At 33.8% G+C, this 23,032-nt stretch overlaps 3 protein-coding genes across 3 annotated transcripts; 2 read left to right on the top strand and 1 right to left on the bottom strand.

Annotated features, from left to right (window-relative positions):
* The first annotated feature begins 701 nt into the window (after window positions 1-701).
* Window positions 702-5,150, top strand: LOC124944701 (ATP synthase subunit beta, mitochondrial). Its single transcript, XM_047485029.1, has 8 exons — window positions 702-1,229; window positions 1,755-1,830; window positions 1,941-2,029; window positions 2,752-2,869; window positions 2,976-3,079; window positions 3,169-3,327; window positions 3,956-4,492; window positions 4,900-5,150. Exons 1-8 carry the CDS (start codon window positions 759-761, stop codon window positions 5,008-5,010), a joined length of 1,665 nt encoding a protein of 554 aa, XP_047340985.1. The 5' UTR covers window positions 702-758; the 3' UTR covers window positions 5,011-5,150.
* A 790-nt stretch (window positions 5,151-5,940) lies between these two features.
* Window positions 5,941-7,539, bottom strand: LOC124945269. Its single transcript, XM_047485669.1, has one exon. It carries the CDS (start codon window positions 7,178-7,180, stop codon window positions 6,122-6,124), a length of 1,059 nt encoding a protein of 352 aa, XP_047341625.1. The 5' UTR covers window positions 7,181-7,539; the 3' UTR covers window positions 5,941-6,121.
* Window positions 7,540-9,387: 1,848 nt separating this feature from the next.
* Window positions 9,388-9,765, top strand: LOC124909820. The gene has a single exon (XM_047450454.1). It carries the CDS (start codon window positions 9,388-9,390, stop codon window positions 9,763-9,765), a length of 378 nt encoding a protein of 125 aa, XP_047306410.1.
* The last annotated feature ends 13,267 nt before the right edge of the window (window positions 9,766-23,032 follow it).

The following is a 23,032-nucleotide window of genomic DNA, read 5'->3' as shown; positions in this document are numbered from 1 at the left end:
CCAAGTGGGATGCTCGTGCTCGTCGTGGTGCTCGTCGTGGTGCTCATCGTCGCCGCAGAAGCCGCCTCCTATAGAGAGAAGGAGGAGAAGAGGGGAGAAGAGAGAAGAAGAAAAAAAGAAATGAAAAAAATGGCTGGATTGTATTATATAGTAAGGGTATTCTGGACTTTTCACAGCGTCTCACTTCGCGAAACGCGAACTCCCTTCGCGTTACGCGAAAAGGGTAAATTTGTCAAAAAAAAAATAAGTGGTCACCAAATCAAATATTATTAAACCTGACCACGGAGACAAATAGGCCTATTTTTAGGGTCATTTCGTCCAATTTCCCCACTTTCTCAATATCAATAAAAATCCAAACTTTGTAAATAGTCTAGATTTATTCAAATAACTCCTAACCAGACTTGTTTTTTTAATAATAAATAATATTTGATATTTTAAAAATGTTTAGGGTTCATTTGATATTTTCAAAAGATAAGGAAGCCAATAAATATTAGAGTAAAGAATAAGAACTATTTTATTATTTTCCCAATAATTAAGAACTATATTTTATTGTTGAATAATTAATTTTGTTAGTAAAAATGCATAATTGACTTAAAACGACATCGCACCCACGATTTTTTCAAGCAAAAATGTTTTTTCAGACATTTCAAAAAAGACCAGAAAATGGAAATAAAAACAAAAACATCGGGGAATTGAGTCAATAAGAACCCTAACTAGCAGTCTCTCTCCTTTCTCTTTTCTCTTTCCTTCATCCAGCCATGTCTTCTCGTAGATTGTTATCATCTCTCCTCCGTTCATCAGCTCTTCGATCACCATCTAGATCTGTTCTTAGATCTCCTTCACCATCTTCAACAACTCGCGCTTCTCCCAAAGGATTCCTACTTAATCGTGTGTTGGATTATGCTAGTTCCGCCGCTGCTCAATCGAAGCCAGCTGATTCACCGCCTCCAAGTAAGTCTGATGGATCAAAGGGAAAGATCACTGATGAGTTTACTGGCGCCGGATCTATTGGAAAGGTCTGTCAAGTCATTGGTGCTGTTGTTGACGTGAGGTTTGACGAAGGTCTTCCTCCTATTTTGACGGCGTTAGAGGTTAAGGATCACTCGATCCGGCTTGTGCTTGAAGTGGCTCAACATTTGGGAGAGAATATGGTGAGGACTATTGCTATGGATGGTACTGAAGGTCTTGTGCGTGGACAGAAAGTGCTTAACACTGGTTCTCCAATCACTGTAAGTTGTATTCTTAATCTGTATTGAATGCTGATCTACTATAATTTATGGATCTTCACAATAAAGAATAAATTCTGGTCATATTTGCTAATGCTATATACATCTGTGTTGAATTTCGAGTCTGTATGTTAGTGTATATGTGTATGTCTTTTAGGAAATTGTTATTTTGATTATCTGCATATGCATTGGTTGCTGCTGTTCATTTGTTATTGCCTGCGGCATCAAAGAACAATTCAATTGGGTCCTTTCTCTAGATCTTCATCACTTTTTATTTATTTTGCAAGCATTTTTTGGTTCAGAAAATTCAAATATGAACATATGAGAAGAAGATTGCAAGAAATTCATGTATCATTGGCTTCCTATTGCACCCAATTTTTGAATATCAATATAAATTGTCTTTTAATTGTCAAAAGGATATGTATCCAAAATCAAATTTGAATATCAATAGGTTAATTGTTCCCCATTTCATATAGTGGTGGTTGTGGTTTATATATCTAATGTAACTTTCCAATTGGTTTCTTGTAGGTACCTGTTGGCAGAGCTACTCTTGGTCGTATCATCAATGTTATTGGAGAGCCTATTGATGAAAAGGGCGATCTCAGTAAGTAGCATACTTTTGGGACTATAAAATAAATAAATCATGTGTTGTTCTTCTCAGCCCTGTGTTGTTGTCTAATTATTGCTTGACCTTGTTCTTGGGTGCTCCTGTAGATACTGATCACTATTTGCCTATTCATCGGGAGGCTCCTTCTTTTGTGGACCAAGCCACTGAACAGCAGATTCTTGTTACTGGAATTAAGGTAATCCTATGCAGGGAAATGCTTCCACTTGCATTTTATAAATATTTATTCTCTCAGTTTCTTCCACATGTTTCTTTTCCAGTTGCATTTTTCTTCAAGCTATTATTGTTCTAAAATGTTAATGTTTGTATAAATAATGTTGAATGGGACTTCAAATAATAGGGACTGTGCACATAATAAGTACTTGTTTGATCTGCATTTCCATCAAAATAACTTATTAGATGTAAAGGGGAGTTATTCGGGTTATTTTAACCAACATATATTTTAGTTTTTAATATTTAAAATGTTATAAAGACTAAAAAATGCTATTTGGGGGTTTGTTTGACCTTTTCTTTCCCTAAATAAAGCGTTTAATCTATTTTACAAAAAGTCTTGTATAATGTAGAAGTGAATTGTTTGTGCTACTTGACTAAAATGTTCTTACTATTTAATATTTTAAAATTATAAAGAATAAAATAAGGGTTTGGTATTTTTGTTGATATGATTAGGAAGAAGTGATGGATGATTGAATCATATAATCTACATCAATCAAGAGCTGGTATTTCATTTAATCATTTGATGGAATAAGTGGTTGATAATTAAATTGGTTTATTTGGATTTAAATCCACATAAAAAGTCCCAAGTCTCGAACTTGTGACCTGAATCTACAACTCAATCATATGACATGTTGAATTATTGCTATTGATAACAAGTCTTGAGATTTACCAATGTACCCTTTGTAGGTTGTTGATCTCCTTGCTCCCTATCAAAGAGGTGGAAAAATTGGGCTTTTTGGCGGTGCTGGTGTCGGAAAGACAGTGCTTATTATGGAACTTATTAACAATGTTGCCAAAGCTCATGGTATATTTCTTTTGTATTATGCATGCTTTTATATTGTTTTTTTGCTTGATTGATACCCAAGTTGATCTAATTGATTACTTGCATAATTATATTATCCATCCACTAGGTGGTTTCTCCGTTTTCGCTGGTGTTGGTGAACGAACACGTGAGGGTAATGATTTGTACAGGGAAATGATTGAGAGTGGTGTCATTAAGATTGGTGAAAAGCAGGTGACTGCAAACTTTTTAATTTTCAGTTTCTCAATTGAATCATACGTCCCACTTTTTACTTATTAGATTGTTCACAATGTAATCATCAGGCTGAAAGCAAATGTGCTTTGGTGTATGGACAAATGAATGAGCCTCCAGGTGCTCGTGCCCGTGTTGGTCTTACTGGATTGACTGTTGCAGAACACTTTCGTGATGCTGAAGGCCAGGATGTGTTGTTATTTATTGACAACATTTTCCGTTTCACCCAGGTACTTTATGTTGTTTTAGTAAAACGGTTTAAAGGAGGAGAAAAATATTGAAACATTAACAAGATTATTTTTGAATTGTTTTTTATTAAACGGTTACAATACATCTTTATACAGGAGTTTTACACTAGAATGACAGCTAAATTCTATTAAGAGAACAAATACTAAACTGATTCTAACAAATCATCAGTTATTTATGTAATTTCTACATCCACTCCTCAAGTGGTAAGAGTCTTTAACAAAGAGGCTATGTTAGCCTCCTCCAGAAAAAGTCCTAAGTATTGTTTGGATTGGGTTATTTGAATAATCTTAAATAACCCACCATCTTTCCATCAATCCCCTGATCAATCACATCAATCAAACTATCAACCAAATTAGCTTTATCACTTTCTAAGAAAATATTTGTTACCCTTGAGTCTTTTTACCCAATACCCAAATATCCTCTATTTCTTAAAAAAATATTTGCCATTATATATTTGTACTTTCAAGTCTTTTTACCCAATTAACCTACTATTTCATAACCTCAATCCCAGCAAAGTCCTAGTAAAAAAAATTATTTGTCGTTTTCAGGCATTGACTATAACTGCTTTTGTTTTATTTTTCCTGACATTAATGATAATGACAATTACAGGCTAACTCTGAAGTGTCTGCTTTGCTTGGGCGTATTCCATCTGCTGTTGGTTACCAACCAACTTTGGCTACTGATTTGGGAGGTCTTCAAGAGAGGATCACTACAACCAAAAAGGGTTCGATTACATCGGTCCAGGCTATCTATGTTCCAGCCGATGACTTGACCGATCCTGCTCCAGCAACCACTTTTGCTCACTTGGATGCAACAACAGTGTTATCGCGTCAAATATCCGAGCTTGGTATTTATCCTGCAGTGGATCCTCTGGATTCAACATCGCGTATGCTTTCCCCACATATATTGGGAGAGGATCACTACAATACTGCTCGTGACATACAGAAGGTGCTTCAGAACTATAAGAATCTTCAGGATATCATTGCTATTCTTGGAATGGACGAGCTAAGTGAAGATGATAAGTTGACTGTTGCACGTGCACGAAAAATTCAGAGGTTCTTGAGCCAACCGTTCCATGTTGCTGAAGTTTTCACCGGTGCTCCAGGAAAATATGTCGAGCTGAAAGAAAGCATTGCCAGCTTCCAGGTCATTCATTCTTCTTCTTCTTCTTATTATTATTATCTCTTTTCTATGATTTCTTTTTGGTTGCCTTGCTTGATATGGGTTATTTGAAATTAATTCAAAATATTCCACTTATCAGTCGCATGAACCAAAATACACTTCCCTTTTTCTAATTTCGTTTCATAATCCCTAATGCTTTTTTACCCATATAATGAGCTTGTTTGATGTTGGATTATTTGAACATTAACTAAAATAATAATCCACTATCCCATCATCAATCAAATGATTCAATTCATCAACTAAAGTATAAAGTACCCCTCTATTCAATTATTTGGGTTAAATGACTAAAATATCCTTTTTATATTTAATATTTTAGATAAAAGAGTTAAATTGAATGACATTTTGATGGTATGTGATTTGATTTGGAACAGGGAGTATTGGATGGGAAGTATGATGATTTATCAGAGCAGGCATTTTACATGGTTGGAGGAATTGATGAAGTTATTGCCAAGTCAGAGAAAATTGCTAAGGAAAATGCATAAATTTAAACTTTCCTTTCTTTTCCTTGTCATTTCTGGTTTTCCATAATTAAATTCTCACTACTATAATAATTCAATGGGTAGGCAATGATTTTGCCTACAACCAAAAGTGTTCATTTTTTTGAGATGAAATTAGTTCTGCCTTATTTTTTCTCCCCATTTGTTTTTGCCTTCTCTCAGAATCTTTAAGAAAACAGAGAGTATGATAGTTGAGGCACCTTTTTCTATCTGCTTGTTACAGAATAATTAAAGGGAAGGAGAGAAACAAGGTGGTAACTCTGTAAATTATTAAACATTTTGTTTGTATTAATAGTGGTGTGTTACTTCTATTAATATAAGCAAACAATGTCTAATTGGTGGTCACACCTCATTATGGAGCAAGTGTTGTCATTTTTATTTTCTTGTTCAATTTTACTATATATTTGATATTCTCTTGTAAGTTAGGATGACAATTTTAATCATTTCCGCAGTTTTTTTTTTTTTTATCTAAATTGTCTAGTTTGAGGCGATTTCAGGTCAATGAGGGATAGTATTGATGTCCTCCGTTCCCAACACATCTTCGAAATAAAGAATAGGGTATAAAAAGAATTCCCTAAGTGGAACAAGATGGGAATGCCTGCATGTGTTGAGAATTTCAGATGCCTTTCCTTCATGATTTGTTTGAAATTGAAAAATCGTGTTATGAAGAGTCTGATACAGGTAATGGACTCATATATGAAGAAGATATGTTTCGTCCCAACCGAGTTTGAAAGCCAAAGCTTCAACTTGAACTTGAAAACTGCGGTGTGAAGAATATTTTTTTGAAAGCGAGAGCTTCGACCTCCTGCTGTTAGTATTTGATATGTGAATTGCACTTCATAATATTCCAATCTAGCTGAGTGGTTAATAATAGTTACATGTAGAAAGAAAAAGTAACATGATAGAAGAAGACAATTCAAAAAACCAAATTCATAATATTTATGAATCAATAACAATGGAAAGAAAGATATAAGACACAAATTCTCTATATTTCACTCTCAAAAGTAAACAAATGGTGTAACATTTCCTCCTTTTCCTCTCAAACAAACATGACCCATGATCATTGACAACCCTTTCCACTTTATATTTTCTATCCCTAAATCTCATCCACCTCTTCTAACCCAATCTCCCCGCCATTCAACGACGATGGTGACTTACAACAAAAGTAAAAAACAGCCCAATTCATATAATCAATAAGCAACACAAACGAGTACATCAATACCAGAAGTGGCCCTTCCCATATTCTAGAAGAACCATCTCCATAGCTAACCGTCTTCACTCTATGATCAAACAACCATTCAATCAACAACATTCCAATCGTCGATATCAAAAATAACGAAACACCCACTCTAATCTTACCTTCAATCACCCTTCTAGATTCAATCAATGCCTGAGAACCTGAAACCTCCTCCTCCAACACAGATACAACAATGGCCATGCTGCAAATTACTATAGCCATCGCCAAAACTATACAGAATACAATCCCCATCACCAATGCAACAAAAATAATGAAACCCGAACCAAACCCTGCAACTGATAAAGAAGTTCCTGCAGCTAGAAATAGTACGATGAACGAAACAAGGCAGCCGGAGATCACCATACATGTCCATATATACGTCGAAAGGATTGTTTTCCAGAGATTGGAGATTGTCGAGTAAAACATTGACCAGTCGAATTTCTTTCTCGAATAAGTGCAGTCAACTGAATAAACAACAGCTGCTTTTGATAATAGAGATACTGTGATGTTAAGAGGAAAACAAGCTACCCAAGATATAATCATCACTGCTAACTTTTGGCAAGTCTGTTGGATGAAAAGACTAGTGGGAAGTCCACTGGTTTTAGCAAGCGTGAACAAACTTATACTCAAGTTCTTTACTTTGGATCGATCGACTAAAAATTCTGATAATATAACAGCAGATACAGGGCATATGAACAATGCCATGATACTCATGAAACCAATCGAATTGAACCGGAGAATTCGAACTGTTTCTCTCAAAATATCTAATGCATCCATTGAATGTAGTAGATGTTCGGATCGGCCTACTACTACTACTGGGTTTAATGATTCCAACTCAAGATTTCGAATTTCTGAATTCTCATCCACCTTATCGAATCCTTCACTAACAGAACTAGTTCTAGGATTCAACTCCGCCATATTTAACGAGAATTCTCAAGCAATTCGCTAAGATCTCAGTAATGCAGAATAGTAAATAAATCTGAGGCAGATTAATCTATGATCGTACCTCAAAAGGAAGCAAATCCCGCGGTAATCAAGGCGAATATTCCAAAACCCTAATTGGTTTCTTACACACACGCAAATTGATCAATTCTTAATGGAAAATGGATCTGAAAAATGGGAATAAAAGGGTTACCTTGCGCGGCGATTGGGAAGAAATAATATATATTATTTGAGAAAGAACAATGTACACATATAACGGCGAAGATTCGGACGAAAGGGTTGCCGGATTTGACAAAGAGAGAGAGAAAGAAAGTCTTGAGTTAATCACCGACAGATTTTGCTATCTCTTTCTAAAGGAATTAATTGTCTTTTATTTTATTTTTAGAAATTCATTTTATTATTTACATACAACAATCAAACAATTATAATCATTTATAATATTTTGTGTATCCATGGTTAAATAAATGAGAAATTTGATTAGATGGTCTAGATTAGTTTTTTTTTGACTTTTTGATCCATTCATATAGAAAAAAAAAAACATAAACTGATGACACTTTTATATTTTATTTACGAAATTGTCTCTATCGCGAGACGCAATCGGCATTAGCGAGACGATTTTTTTTTTCGTCTCACGATTGCCGGTTGCGTCTCGTGAATGCCGGCGTTTCGCAACGGGGTATTTTCGTCCAAAAAAAATAAAATGTCACTAGCGCTTTTTTTTTTTTTTGGTTAAGGATTGACACTTTTTGCAATTAAGGAATATCTTCCAATCTCATCAAATTTCCCAAATAAATTAGGGCTAGTTTTAAGTACATAATACAAATATTCTAATCATGAGTAATTTGAGATTCATTCTATTATTCTAGTTTCATTATTTGTTTTATAAGTAAAAATAGAACTTTATGTTAACTATTATGTAAATAAATTTAATGTTTTTTTTTGTTAATATTAAAAAAATGTGAGGGTAAATACTGAAAAGTTAAAAACCCTTTGACTAACTTATAATGTCTTCTATCAACTAAAAAGTTATTGAAAAAAGACCTGATCCACGCACACGCACGAACCAGACCCAGGTGCTCAACAGGCAACCGGACCCAGACACGGAAGCCCGAACGGAAACTCTCATCGTGCGTCTGAAGGAACTCCGAATGCGGCTTCGTCTTCCTCACTTAAGCTCCTCGTTGACAAGTACAAGTAAAAACGGACAAGGCAAAATGAAGAAAAATTTAATTTTGCTTATAATTGACTTAGATGTGATGATTCAAAAGCCAAAATATAAAAATATGGTATTCATTTTCCGGTAGGGGCGGAGCCAGGATTTGAAACCTATCCGGACTAATTTTTTATTAAAAAAATTTATCCGGACTAGTTTTGTCGCCAATACCTTTTAGCGACGGGAAATAATCAATAACGACGGTAATATACCGTCGTTATTGATTAAATACATATAGTCTGTTTGGGGCTACCCGGACTACAGCCCGGGCCGGCTTGTACTTGGCTCCTCCCTTGCCTATAGGCAGTGTGAATTACTCAAATGATAAGTTTCAAGTTAAGGAGAGACCCACCATTAAAATTTTTTTGTCTTAAATTCAACTGCTTTAGTCATTTGTTTGAAGAAGGCTAACGATAAAAGGGACACTAATATCGTTTTGAAAAAGATAATAAAAGTAATAAACTAATAGTTATCTTGGGTTTTCTTTATATGATTGGTCTAATTAATATATTGGAGATCTTTAGATTAGTGGCTAGATTAGTGGATCTCAATGTTATAATCGTGTATATATATAGTTTACACTTTGGATTGAATAGAACAACAAATTGTATTCATGCATGGTATTAGAACCTATGGTTTTTCTCTCTTCCGTCGCGCCCTTAATCGTCCATTTTCTAATATATTATCTTCAATCACTATTTTACGTCGTCCCCAACAATTCATCTTCTGTTTATCTTCTCTTCAATCACTTTTCTTTTCCGATGACGAGTAACAAACAAGGATCTCACTTGGTCATTATCGTCTCCAACATCAAGAATCACGTCTCTATTGTTCTTGAGTTAAAAAACGTTCAATACACGACATGGGCAGAGTTGTTCAAGATCAATGCCCGTTCTCATCAGGTCATTCATCATATCATCCCATCGGTCCCTATAATACTACCTCCATCGACGGATGAAGAGAAAGATATATGGTTAACTCTCGATGTCACTGTCCTTTAGTAGATCTATGCAACAATCTCATAGGATCTCCTTCACACAATCTTAGAACTAGACTCTATAGTCGAGCAAGCCTGGACACGGCTACGTGGGATTTTCAAGATAATTGTCATTCTTGTGCAGTTTCCCTCAAGCAAGAGTTTTCCACCACCATCATGAAGGATTTTCTTGGGGTCTCGACTTATTGTCAACATCTCAAAGTCCCGACTGGTCATTTGCAGGACGTTAGTAGCCTAGTCTTGAACGACCGCCTCATATTACAGTTGGTCGCGGGCCTAGCGGAGGCGTACAACGGGGTGGCGACGTTACTCCGACATAGTGATCCTTTGCCTCAATTCTACCAAGCGTGATCCATCTTGATTTTAGAGGAATCTAGCTTGGCGAAGCAGGTGGCCTTTGGTTCGGCACCGACGTTGGGTGTAGTTTTTGTCTCCGACGCGTTTGGAACAAATGGGTCAGAATGTATTTCATCGTGAGGATCTCGATAGAAACAAAAGAAGAAGGGCTCTCGTAATGGAGTTGATCGGGGCAGTCTCAGTAACAAGTCTAAAGTTAGTCTCATTCTCTTTGGCCGCAACAATGGGATGGTCATTCAGGCCCACCATCATAGTCTTGGCAATGGCCATGGGCTTCTCCTCCATGCTCGTATCCAACGACTCTGTTAGAATATAAGATAAAATATATATAAGATATCATCACAATATTATATAAATTGTTATAATATCATTAGTATATTATATTATATTGTTAGTTTCCTTATAAACTCAATATAATGTCTATATAATAGACATAACTTATGTAATTCAATATAACATTATAATACAATCTCTCTTTATTCTTACATGGTATCAAAGCCAACATTTTGTCATTGAACACAAATTTAGTCTTCTGCTGTCTCCATCAATGGTTACCTTAGCCATTGATCGAGGGCTCTAATCATTATTATTATTATATTTTTTTAATAATATATTTTTCTTTCAAATAATTCTCTTAATATTTTTTTTTCAAATAATTATGTTGATGTTCTTACTTTCTTTGGAAATCGTATTCTCTAAATTTGTTTTCAGTTGTTGCTTTATCCCAGTAGTTAATGCCATATTTTTATTGGTGTAAATCCAATCATATGTGCTCTTTTACTAGTTATTTAGTCAAAACACCGACATTCTCTCGTTAGAATGTGTTTTACAGGTGTTGTTTCACTCAACATTCTATTCTCATGGGATTCTACCTTTTTTGCTAGTTTTTTAATACAACACACTTCCATCCCGTTGTTGGATGGATTTCGAGACTCGCGAGTAACTTCGGAGTTTATTCGGTTGTTGTTTCACCACAACATTTAATGCCAATGAGATTCTACCTCTTCACTGGTTTATTAGTCAACACACTGTCAGCCTGTTACTGGATGGAGCTTAAGACTTTATGAAGTTTGAAGAATACACCATCAACATTTCAATATCTCGTCTTCAACCTCAAATTGTTCAAGTATTTTCCATCTTGAGTTTGAGGATGGATGTTAGAATATAAGATAAAATATATATAAGATATTATCACAATATTATATAAATTGTGATAATATCATTAGTATATTATATTATATTATTAATTTACTTATAAACTCAATGTAATGTCTATATAATAGACATAACTTATATAATTCAATATAACATTCTAATACAATCTCTCTTTATTCTTACAGGCTCAATGAAATATACCTCCTTTCAGCTCTCGTCCGTCAATGCCACAACAGCAGTCGGGTCTCCTTGACCCGCGTCCGTAAGAATACATGGCTTAGTCTCCACCAACTCCGACGAACAATGAAGCAACCATATATATCCTTTTTATTACGTCTCCTGATCCGACATGGTATATGGAAACTAGTGCAACATCCTACATGACATATCAATAAGGTACTCTCTCATCTTATTTTAATTCAAGCATTAAACATGATACGATTCCAGTTTCGGGTATTGGACATTATTTCTTCATTGAATCATAAACTTACCTTGAATAATGTTCTCCATACTCCTACTCTTGTTAAAAATCTAGATTTTGTTTGTAAATTCACTACGGATAATTTTGTGTCTGTTGAGTTTGATCCTTTTGGGTTTTCTATTAAGGATTTTTGGACAGGGACGCGTCTAATGAGATGTGATAGTAGGGAGAATCTATATTCGATCACAATTAGGAGTCAGGTGTCGTCTTCTATTTTTGTTGCTTTGTCGCCATCCTTGTGAAATAGTCGCCTAAGTCATCTTGACAACTCTAGTTTTGAATCTCTTAAATTAAATAAATTAATTTATTGTAATAAACATGTTTCTCATATTTGTCATTCGTGTTTATTGGAAAAACATGTTCGTTTTCCGTTTAAGGCTTCTACTTCGATTTCTTTATTATCGATTTCTTTATTACAATTAGGGAGAATCTATATTCGATCACAATTAGGAGTCAGGTGTCGTCTTCTATTTTTGTTGCTTTGTCGCCATCCTTGTGAAATAGTCGCCTGAGTCATCTTGACAACTCTAGTTTTGAATCTCTTAGATTAAATAAATTAATTTATTGTAATAAACATGTTTATCATATTTGTCATTCGTGTTTATTGGAAAAACATGTTCGTTTTCCGTTTAATGCTTCTACTTCGATTTCTTTATTATCGTTTGACATTATTCATAGTGATATACGTACGTCTAATGTGTTAAGTTCTATGTGCCATATATATTATGTTTATTTCTCGATATTGAGATGGACATTCACATTTTGTTCATGAGAATGTCTCACGCGGTCAGACTCGAGTTCTTCATGTCCCAACTCGTTTTTAACTTGCGAATATCTTCACGAAGGGGTTTCTGAGAGTTCTGTTTACAGAATTTTAATCCAATCTCAGCATACATCATCCATCTACTTCGATTGTAGGGGTGTAATAAATGTAATGAACTAATAGTAGTTGGCCTAATTAATATATTAGAGATCTCTAGATTAGTGGCTAGATTAGTGGATCTCAATATTATAATCTTGTATATATAATTTACACTTTGTAATGAATAGAACACAATAAGTTTCTAACAAACTCTAAAAGATGTTAGTAACATTTTCCAATGAATCTCAAGAGATTTGGTTAAGTTTTCACCAAATTCATAAAACTCCTCAAGCTCTTGGATTTTAAAATTAATGAATAACTATTTTAGGCTAGTTGTGGTCAATTGGATAGTTCTAATAATCTATTACAAAATAAAATTAAGAAGATTAAACGGATGTTAATGATACACGTGGAACCTAGGAAGCTGTTGGATCAAGTAAGCAACTTATCTCTTTTTATCTTTTTTTTTTCTTTTTAAATAAGCACTTGTTTATTTTAGTTAGGGGTGAGCATAATATGGGTTTACCCAAACCCAACCCTAACCCAAACCCAAAATATTAATTTGGGTTGGTTAATATGGGTTGGGTTGAATATGGGTTGGGTTGAGTATGAGTTGAGTTTAATTTGGGTTGGGTTAGGGTTACCCAAATTACCCAAATTATATAAATTTAGTTTAATTCTCTATTATTAATCCAATATAAACTAATCATCTTCCAACTTTAAGTTAAACACGTTTTTGACATGTTTAACATATTTTTCATACGTTTAACACGGTTTGCACACATCTAACACGTTTTTAATATTTTTAACACGTTTCACTTATAACATATTTTTCACACGTTTAACACGTTTTTCACACGTTTAACACGTTTTTCACACATTTAACACGTTTTTCACACGTTTAATACGTTTTTCATACGTTTAACACGTTTTTCACACGTTTTCACATTTTAACACGTTTTCACGTTTTGACACGTTTTCACGTTTTGACACGTTTTCACATTTTTGACACGTTTTCACGTTTTTGACATGTTTAACACATTTTCACACTAATAACACGTTTTTCACGTTTTTGTCACGTTGAACACGTTTTTGACATTTTAAGTACGTTAAACGCGTTTTTGACAAGTTTAACACGTTTCTTTTACGTTTTTGGCACGTTTAACACGTTTTTAACATATGTAACACGTTAACACGTTTTTATAAGTTTAACACGATTTTCACGTTTTTGGCACGTTTAACACGTTTTAAACATATTTAACACGTTTTTGATAAGTTTAACACGATTTTCACGTTTTTGGCACGTTTAACATGTTTTTGACATTTTAACACGTTTTTGATATGTTTAACACATTTTTCACACGTTTAACACGTTTTTAATATTTATATCACGTTTTCACATTTAAAACATGTATTTCACACGTTTAACACGTTTTTACGTTTTTGGCACGTTTACCAAGTTTTTGACATGTTTTACACGTTTTCATACTAATAACACGTTTTTGTCACGTTTAACACGTTTTTAACATGTTTAATACGTTTAACGCGTTTTTGACAAATTAAGTACGTTCTTTTTACGTTTTTAGCACGTTTAACACGTTTTTAACATAAATAACACGTTAACACGTTTTTGATAAGTTTAACACGATTTTTACGTTTTTGGCACGTTTAACACGTTTTTAACATTTTAACACGTTTGTGATATGTTTAACACGTTTTTCACACGTTTAACACGTGTTTCACACATTTAATATATTTTTCACGTTTTTGGCATGTTAAACACGTTTTTGACATATTTGACACGTTTTTCACACATTAACATGTTTTTCACATTTTGGTACGTTTAATATGTTTTTGACATGTTTTTCACGTTTTTCACACGTTTAACATGTTCTTAACATGTTTAATACGTTTGTAACATTATTAACACGTTTTCACGTTTTTGGCACGTTTAACACGTTTTTGACATTTTAACACGTTTTACACATTTAACATATTTTTATCATGTTTAACATATTTTTTTGCACATTAACACGTTTTTGTCACGTTTAACACGTTTTTGGCATTTTTGACACGTTTAATATGTTTTTCACACGTTTGACATTAAACGTGTGAAAATGTATTAAACGTGTCAAAAATGTGAAAAACATGTTAAACATGTCAAAACATGTTAAACGTATCAAAATGTGCCAAAATGAGGAAAACGTGTTAAACGTGCCAAAAACGTGGAATATTTGTCAAAACGTGTTAAACGTGCCAAAAACGTGAAAAACGTGTGAAAACATGTTAAACATGTTACAAACGTGTTAAACATGTTACAAACGTGTTAAACGTGTTAATAATGTGAAAAACGTGAGAAACATGTTAAACATGTCAAAACGTGTTAAACGTGCCAAAAACGTGAAAAATGTGTCAAAATGTGTCGTAATCGTGAAAAATGTGTTAAACATGTTAAAAACGTGTTAAATATGTCAAAACATGAAAATAGTGTCGAACGTGTCAAATGTGTTAAACGTGTTGAATGTGTGAAAAACGTATTAAACGTGTCGAAAACGTATTAAACGTGTCAAAAACGTGAAAAATGTGTCAAAAACGTATTATACGTCTCAAAACGTGGAAAACGTGTTAAACATGTCAAAACGTGCCAAAAACGTGTTAAACGTGTCAAAACGTGCCAAAAACGTGAAAAACGTGTAAAACGTGTTAAAAATGTGAAAAACATGTTAAACGTGTCAAAACGTGTTAAACGTGCCAAAAATGTGTTAAAATATGTTAATCGTGTCGAAAACGTGTCAAATGTGTCAAAAACGTGTCAAACGTGTCAAAAACGTGTCAAACGTGTCAAAACGTGTCAAACGTGTCAAAACGTGTTAAAAACGTGTTAAACATGCCAAAAACATGAAAAACATGTTCAACGTGTCAAAAATGTGTTAAATGTGCCAAAAACGTGTTAAACGTGTCAAAACGTGTTAAACGTGTGAAAAATGTATTAAAAATGTCAAAAAACGTGTTAAACGAATAAAAATGTGTTAAATGAGTCAAATACATGTTAAATAAAAAAAATAAAAATAAAATAATTTGGGTTACCCAACCCATACTCAACCCAACCCATACCCAACCCATATTAGTAAATAATATGGGTTGAATTATGGGTTGGGTAAATTTAATTTGGGTTGAATATGGGTTGGGTAATACGGGTTGGGTTTACCCGTTTGCTCACCCCTAATTTTAGTTTTTCCCTTTCTGCATTTTTATCCCTGTACCTTTTATCTTTCTGTAAATTGATCATTGGTTTGTTAGGCCACATCAATAATTTGTTTGTAATAGAATTGATTGAGAATCTTCTAAGCACGATATACTCAGATAGATTTCTCACATAATTGGTATATTGAATGTTAAAGGAGAGTAGCTCCTTCTTTTCTCTCATCTTCCTTCTATAAAAAAATCAAGCTCACTTCATCTTCTTCGGTGAAGCATCATCTTCTCTTCTCATCTTTTTCTCATTATTGTATTAATTGGTATCAGAGTCACTGTTTCTAACAATGGTCAAAACCAGACATCAAGTAGAAAATGACTCCTTGCGTATATCCGTAGACTCGGTGGCACAGACTCTTGAGGAGGTACGAAATGGATTGAAACTAAACTTGGGTCGATTAAAGAATAGTTACATGTATTAACCAAGCGAGAAGGTCTAGACCACCCTAAAGAATCGGTAGAAACGTCAAGAGTAGGTCAATATAGAGAACGACAATATGTACCATTAACGAGGCTGACATAAGTGGACTTCCCTAAGTTCGATGGAGTGGACGTTGAAAGTTGAATTATATATGTAGAACAATTATTTAGGGTCGATCGTACCACATATGCATCTAAGGTACATATCACTCCTATTCATTTCTCGGAGATGCTCGAACTTGATACAGATCTTTTCTGTAGACCATAATTAAATAGTAGCGTTAACAGGGATAAATCTCAAGAAGTCGCTACTTAAGTAATTTGGTCTATCGATTTTTGATATCTCGATTAGGCAACTAATGAATCTGTAACAAACCAAAATTGTTCAAGATTACAATCTAAGGTACATGGTTATTTCTCATAAACTTATACACATAACTGATGAATATGTACTTGACTGTTATTTAAGTGGTATTAGAGAAGAGATTGCTAACTCAGTACGGTTGTTGCAACCACATTCACTAAACGATGTTATGAAAGTAGCTAAGATTCAAGAATACACTTACAAATCCCTTATGAGTATTGGTTACTTATACAACTCGAGTTCACCAATCTTACCCACACCCTCATACCCGAAATCTACCTTGTCTAATCATCTCAAACCACATCAACCTAACTCCTCTTACTCCTCCCCTTTCAACACGAATCCCAAACAGAGGTATATGCAGTAGATGGATCCCAAAGTCCTTGATGATAGAAGGAAGAAAGGTCTATGTTATACTTGTGATGAAAAATACGATTCAAATCATAGGTTTAAATAAAATTTGTTTATGATACTAGTGAATGAAACTAGGGAGTGTAAGAACATACCTGAAACCACTAATATGAACACTCTTATATATGTACATGCCAAACTATGAAGAACCTTCTATATCTCTCCATGCCATGTCTGGATCGAAAACTTTCAAATCCTAGGAATTAGTACAAACAAGGAACTCTCTGTACAAAGATCAACATAATGGAGGGTAATAGATTGCCTAAATTACTTTATAAATGAAATATGGCAGCATTAGTACAAGTAAGGAACTCACCCGATGAATGAGAATAATTCTTCGCGACTGCTGCTGTGAGTTTTCATGAGGTCCCCAAAGGCTTGACTAGAATTTTGGCTTCGTTTGAAGACCTATTTTAGAAACTCACTGAACTTCCACTAGCCGAAACTATGATCACCAAATTCCTTTAAAAGTATGTATGGAACAAATATGTTTAAGATTATATCGTTATCCTACATTACAAAAAGTAGAAATTGAGACCATTGTGGATTAAATATTGGGAAAATGATTCATTCAACACAGTCATGGTGCATTTGTTGCACCATTTGTCCTAGTAAGAAAGAAAGACTTATCTTGGAGGTGTGTACACTATCGCCAACTAAATACAACTACAGTCAATGACAAATTCCCTATTCCCATCATCGAAGAGTTGCTAAAAGAACTTCATGGTTCTAATTTTTTTTATCAAAATCGACTTCTGTTTGGGCTATCATCAAATTCCTATGAAAACAATCAAATGCCACAAGACAACATTCCACACACATAAATGGTTGTATGAATTCTTGGTAATGCCCTTCGGGTTAACTAATGCCCCATCCACCTTTCAGGTCTAATTAACTCTATACATAAACTATTTTTGAGGAAGTTCTTATTGGTATTCTTTTATGATATTTTGGTATATAGTCGCACTGGGAAGATCACACGATGCATGTTACTCAAATCTAGAGATTCTAAGAAACCACACTCTGTTTCTCAACTAAGGGAAATGTGAGTTTAAATGTATCTAGATAGCCTATTTGGGACATATCATAAGTAAGGAGGGAGTAACAGCTGACCTTGGAAAGTTGAAAGCTATGGAAATGTGGCCACCTCCTACGACGATCAATCAACTTAGAGGATTCTTGGGTCTACGGGATATTATCGTCGATGCATTCGAAAATATGGGTAGATATAAACTTATTAACAGTTTTACTAAAAAAGAGGAATTTTAATTGGACTAAAGAAGTAGGGATGACTTTTGAACACCTTAAACAATTGTGACATCTCCTCCTATTCTAGCATTACATGACTTTGTTATTCCATTTTTAGTTGAAATAAATGCTAGTGAAAGTAAAATCGGAGCAACACTAATGCAGGAAAAGTGACCCATTACATTTATAATCAAAACCCTACCAAGTGATAATAGCATTTCTTCAACTTATGAAAGGAGTTGTTAGCCCTCACATTTGATGTCGAGAAATGGATACCCTACATGCGATATAAATCATTCATATTTAAGACATATCATTAATCACTCAAATATCTACTAGAACAAAGAGTACAAACACTCATTCAAGAAAAGTGGCTCTACAAACTAGTTAGTTATGATTTTACAGTACAATTCAAATGTGGCAAAGATAATGTAGTAGCGAATGTTTTGTCTAGAAGGGGTTATGAAGTGCAAGGTGCTGGTATTTCACTTACCACTCACCGGTCATCTAGAGGATTAACCAAACATGGGCCACTAATCGTAATCTAATTAAAATTATCTAAGAAATCAAGGAAAGTGAGGAAGTTCATAAGGATTTTACCTTCATAGATGGAACATTGAGGAAAAATGGTAAGCTGGTGGTGGGCTATGATCCTGAATTTCGAACGATACTCATTGTTGCAATGCATTCTAATTTCTAGCCTACTGGTGGTCACTCAGGTATGCTTGTCACTTATAAAAAAAATTATAGCTTGTATATTATTGGGCAGGAATAGCACGAGACATTAAGGAATATATCTAGTCATACGATGTATGTCAAAAAATAAAGGAATAACGTAGGCTCCAAAGGGTCTTCTACAACAACTCCATATTCCTAATAAATTATAGGAATCAATATTTATGGATTTCATAGAACATTTACCTAAAGTCGGGGGAACTGTGATTTTTGTGGTGGTTGATCGCTTATCCAAAATGGCACACTTCGTGTGCTTACACCACCCTTTCACGGCTAAAAATATTGCAGAAGTATTTTGGACAACGTCTTCAAACTCCATGGAATGCCGTTATCAATAATAAGTGACCGAGACAAAAAAATTATCAGCATGTTCTAGCGGGAGTTCCTCAAAATGTAAGGTGTGCACCAAGCCCTTTTTTTAGCTTACTACCCACAATCTAACGGGAAAACGAAAGTCGTCAACCATTACCTTGGGGTTCATTCGATGTTAACCCTCTAGGCAGTGCCCCCATTCCATTTATTAGCTAACACGTGTATCATTATGTTTAACCATTAACCCAAGTAAAAAGTAACTATAATTTATCTTCTTCTTCAGTTAAACTTAGTAAAGGTAAATATCAACTTTTAGCCTCGCCTATACTTCTTCTTCTTCAGCTAACTCTCCGTCTGCTACTGCTCCCGTTCGCCGCTGCTCTAGAATCGACTTCGTCTTCAGTTAACCTGTCTATCGTCTATCGCTGCACCAGAAGCGGGATTCGGGATTCTTCGTTGCTGCAATAGAATCGTCGTCCGTTGTCGATCGTCTTCGAATCACCGCTAGATGATGATCAATATAGAACTCATATGTACGTATCATCTCTTAATGATGTTTTTTAATTAACTAGTTTCCTAATCTATCAAACAATTTAATATTATTGTCTTGTTTTAGGGATTTCTATTTTTATGGGCATTTCCGTTGAAAGAATATAGATGTAGATAGGATCTCAACAAAGTGAAAGGTATATTTATCTCTATTTATCTTTGAATGTCTTAATGAATGAGTTTTATCTCCTTGTGATGAAGCTTTTAGGGGAATTTCATATCTGATTTGTAAAAAATTGAATTAGATTTGATTTATAGGTTGTTTATTATGTGATTAATTTTTTTCATTTTAAGTTTTTATGTTTTAAATTTTTGTATGATTTCAGAAAATCAATTGATTTCTTACTGAAGATGTATCTAATGTTCTAGATTGTTATTACATAGACCATTTGTTAATTTGTTGATTTAGTTGTTACTTATTTTGAATAATGCTTACATAAATATATAAATTGAGATCTCAAATGCACATTTAGATGGAATAATGTTTGTATAGGGCATAATCAGTTGGTAAGATCTTGATTTCTATCTGATTTTCTTGCAATGTTTGTTTATAGATGGAATATTGTTTACATAAATAAATAAATTGTTGCCATTCCAGCCTATTATGCACATTTAGTGGAGCCAGATTTTATACTGAACCAGAGATCCATGAGAATGGGACCAAGGGTGGTTCACAACTGCCAAACGGTGTGTCAGGAATTCGGCATCTACCGACCCTTAAGGAGAATGTGAAGAGAGTTATGTTTTGCTATAGAGGACTTTGTGTGTATATTATTTATATATGTAATGTAGTGGATACGAGCTATTAATTAATAGTTACAGGTTCTTTTTGTTTAACAGCACTGGTTTTTAATTTTTCATATTTTTGCATTCATCTTTTTTGTTTAGCAGCACTCTCTACATTTAATGAATTGAGCATTTTCAGAAATGAGATGTTTTGTAGTATAAATTTTAGAAACTATATAAGTTTTGATCATTTAATAACTGGTAATAATAAAAGAACCATCATCACTATTAACATGATCAAATGAGAAAAATGCTAGGAAAACCCAAACTATGACAAGTTCATAATTTTTGCTACATAAATATGACAAGTATTACAAATCCAGCTACATAAATATAACAAGTATTACAAATCCAACTACACAAATATGACATAAATATAATAGAAATATGACAAGTTCATAATTTTGTTTCATAGCTACACAAAAATCTAGCTGCAAAAGTAGAATAACATGTTTATAAATTTTAGCTGATAGGTATGCAAATCCTAAAGTAACACATATTAAAAAAAAAGATATTGTTGATGATAGTAATTTAAATAGAAGGTAATAGTAATCAAACTATAAATACCTCACACAATTTTAGAGAGCACTAAGAATAATACTAATACGCTTCTTCAGTTATCAGGATTGTGCCCTTAAACATTAAAAAAAATACTCATATTTAAATAAGTTTAATTTTTTTACAACATTTCTTATTTGTGATGAATGAGAACCCCCAAAGTGATATGAAGACCTCAAAAATTGTGATGGATGAAAACTCCCAAAATGAGGACCGCCAAGCTGCATTTAAAATAAAAAATAAATAAATATAAATTTTGATTGTGCCCAAATTCATCATTAAAATTGAAAATTATAAAAAATTAGTTACCATATTGAAATGATAATTGTGTCCATATGGAGATATAAATTGAGGAGGTGTCGACATATATTGCAATAAAGTGGAATTTGAGTGTTGTTGTGATGATATATAATTCATTTCATGTGTGTTTGCGGCATCTTGTGAATTTTAACTCTTCTTTTTTTTGTTCTTTTTGCACCTAACAAATCAAAGAAAATTACAAAATTAATGGTAGATTAACTATATGATGAGTACATGAATAAAGTTATGAAAATGAAAACTTACTTGAAATTTGAGATTTTCCCTTTCCTTTTCCTTTTCCTTTTCCTTTTTTGCTTTTAATATCTCAATGTCAGTGTAATATTTGCATTTGTAACTCCTTTTGCTTTAGCAGTGAGTGACTTTTTTGCATATGATATATTGTGTGCTGATCTTAACAAATGAATTTGATCAGGTGCAAATATCTCATGGTTATGCTCCATAAAAAATCTATTCACCTTCCATTCACCCTCTTTCTCCCTTGTAATTTTCAATTTGGATTTGCAGTTAGTTCTAGTGACCAGTTTTTGATAAACTGTAACTTTATTACTAGACCTTTTTTCGTCTTTCAACCCTTGACATGAACAATTAAATTCCTTTGATTGAAGCTCGTTAGTATGAGGAAAACATCTTTGATCACCCTTTCTCACACTAAATCATTTGGCATGTGCATATTAACAATATAATAAATAAACATCTTCAAGATTACTCACAATCGTACCCACTAATAGTTTACTCTTCAAGACATCAACAACAGAGTTCTCAGTTTTTCCTTCAATATTGTATGGCATGGATAAATTTGAGGCTTCTTGACTATAATGTCTCTCCAACTTTTCAAGTGACACTAAGTTATCTTCCATTTTAAATCAAGAAATCAATTGATTTTCTGAAATCATACAAAAAATTAAAACATAAGAACTTAAAATGAAAAAATTCAATCACATAATAAACAAGTTGTAAATCAAATCTAATTCAATTTTTTACAAATCAGATATGAAATTCCCCTAAAAGCTTCATCATAAGGAGATAAAACTCATTCATTAAGACATTCAAGGATAAACAAAGATAAACATACCTTTCACTTTGTTGAGATCCTATCTGTATTTATATTCCTTCAACGGATATGCCCATAAAAATAAAAATCCTTAAAACAGACAATAACATTAAATTGTTTGATAAATTAGGAAATTAGTTAACTAAAAAACAGTATTAAGAGATGATACGTACATATGAGCTCTATATTGATCATCATCTAGCGGTGATTCGAAGACGACCGGAAACGGACGACGATTCTATTGCAGCAACGAAGAATCCTGAATCCCGCTTCTGGTGCAGCAACAGACAGGAGACAGGTTAACTGAAGACGAAGTCGATTCTAGAGTAGCGGCGAACGGGAGCAGCAATAGACTGAGGGTTAGCTGAAGAAGAAGAAGCATAGGCGAGGTAAAAAAATATATTTACCTTTACATGAGTTTAACCGAAGAAGAATACAAATTATAGTTACTTTTTACTTGGATTAAGGGTTAAACATAATGATACACGTGTAGGGAATGGAGCACTTCCCAGAGGGATAACTTCGAATGAACCTACCTTGGGACATATCTGCGTTGTATGATAGGACAACGCCTGCATAAGTATGATAAATGGATTCTCCTTGCGGAATGGTGGTACACCGCCAATTTGGACTCTTAAACTCTTTCGTAGTCCAATTTCTACCTCAAATTTTCGATTTTAATTAAAATTAAAATTCTCAAGTTCTCAAACCTTCTTACCACATTCAAGTGAGCCTATGGACTTCATTTTCATT

Source organism: Impatiens glandulifera, chromosome 7 (assembly GCF_907164915.1).
Source record: "Impatiens glandulifera chromosome 7, dImpGla2.1, whole genome shotgun sequence".
In the NCBI taxonomy this organism is placed as follows: Eukaryota; Viridiplantae; Streptophyta; class Magnoliopsida; order Ericales; family Balsaminaceae; genus Impatiens; species Impatiens glandulifera.
This window is presented reverse-complemented; position numbering and strand designations above follow the sequence as displayed.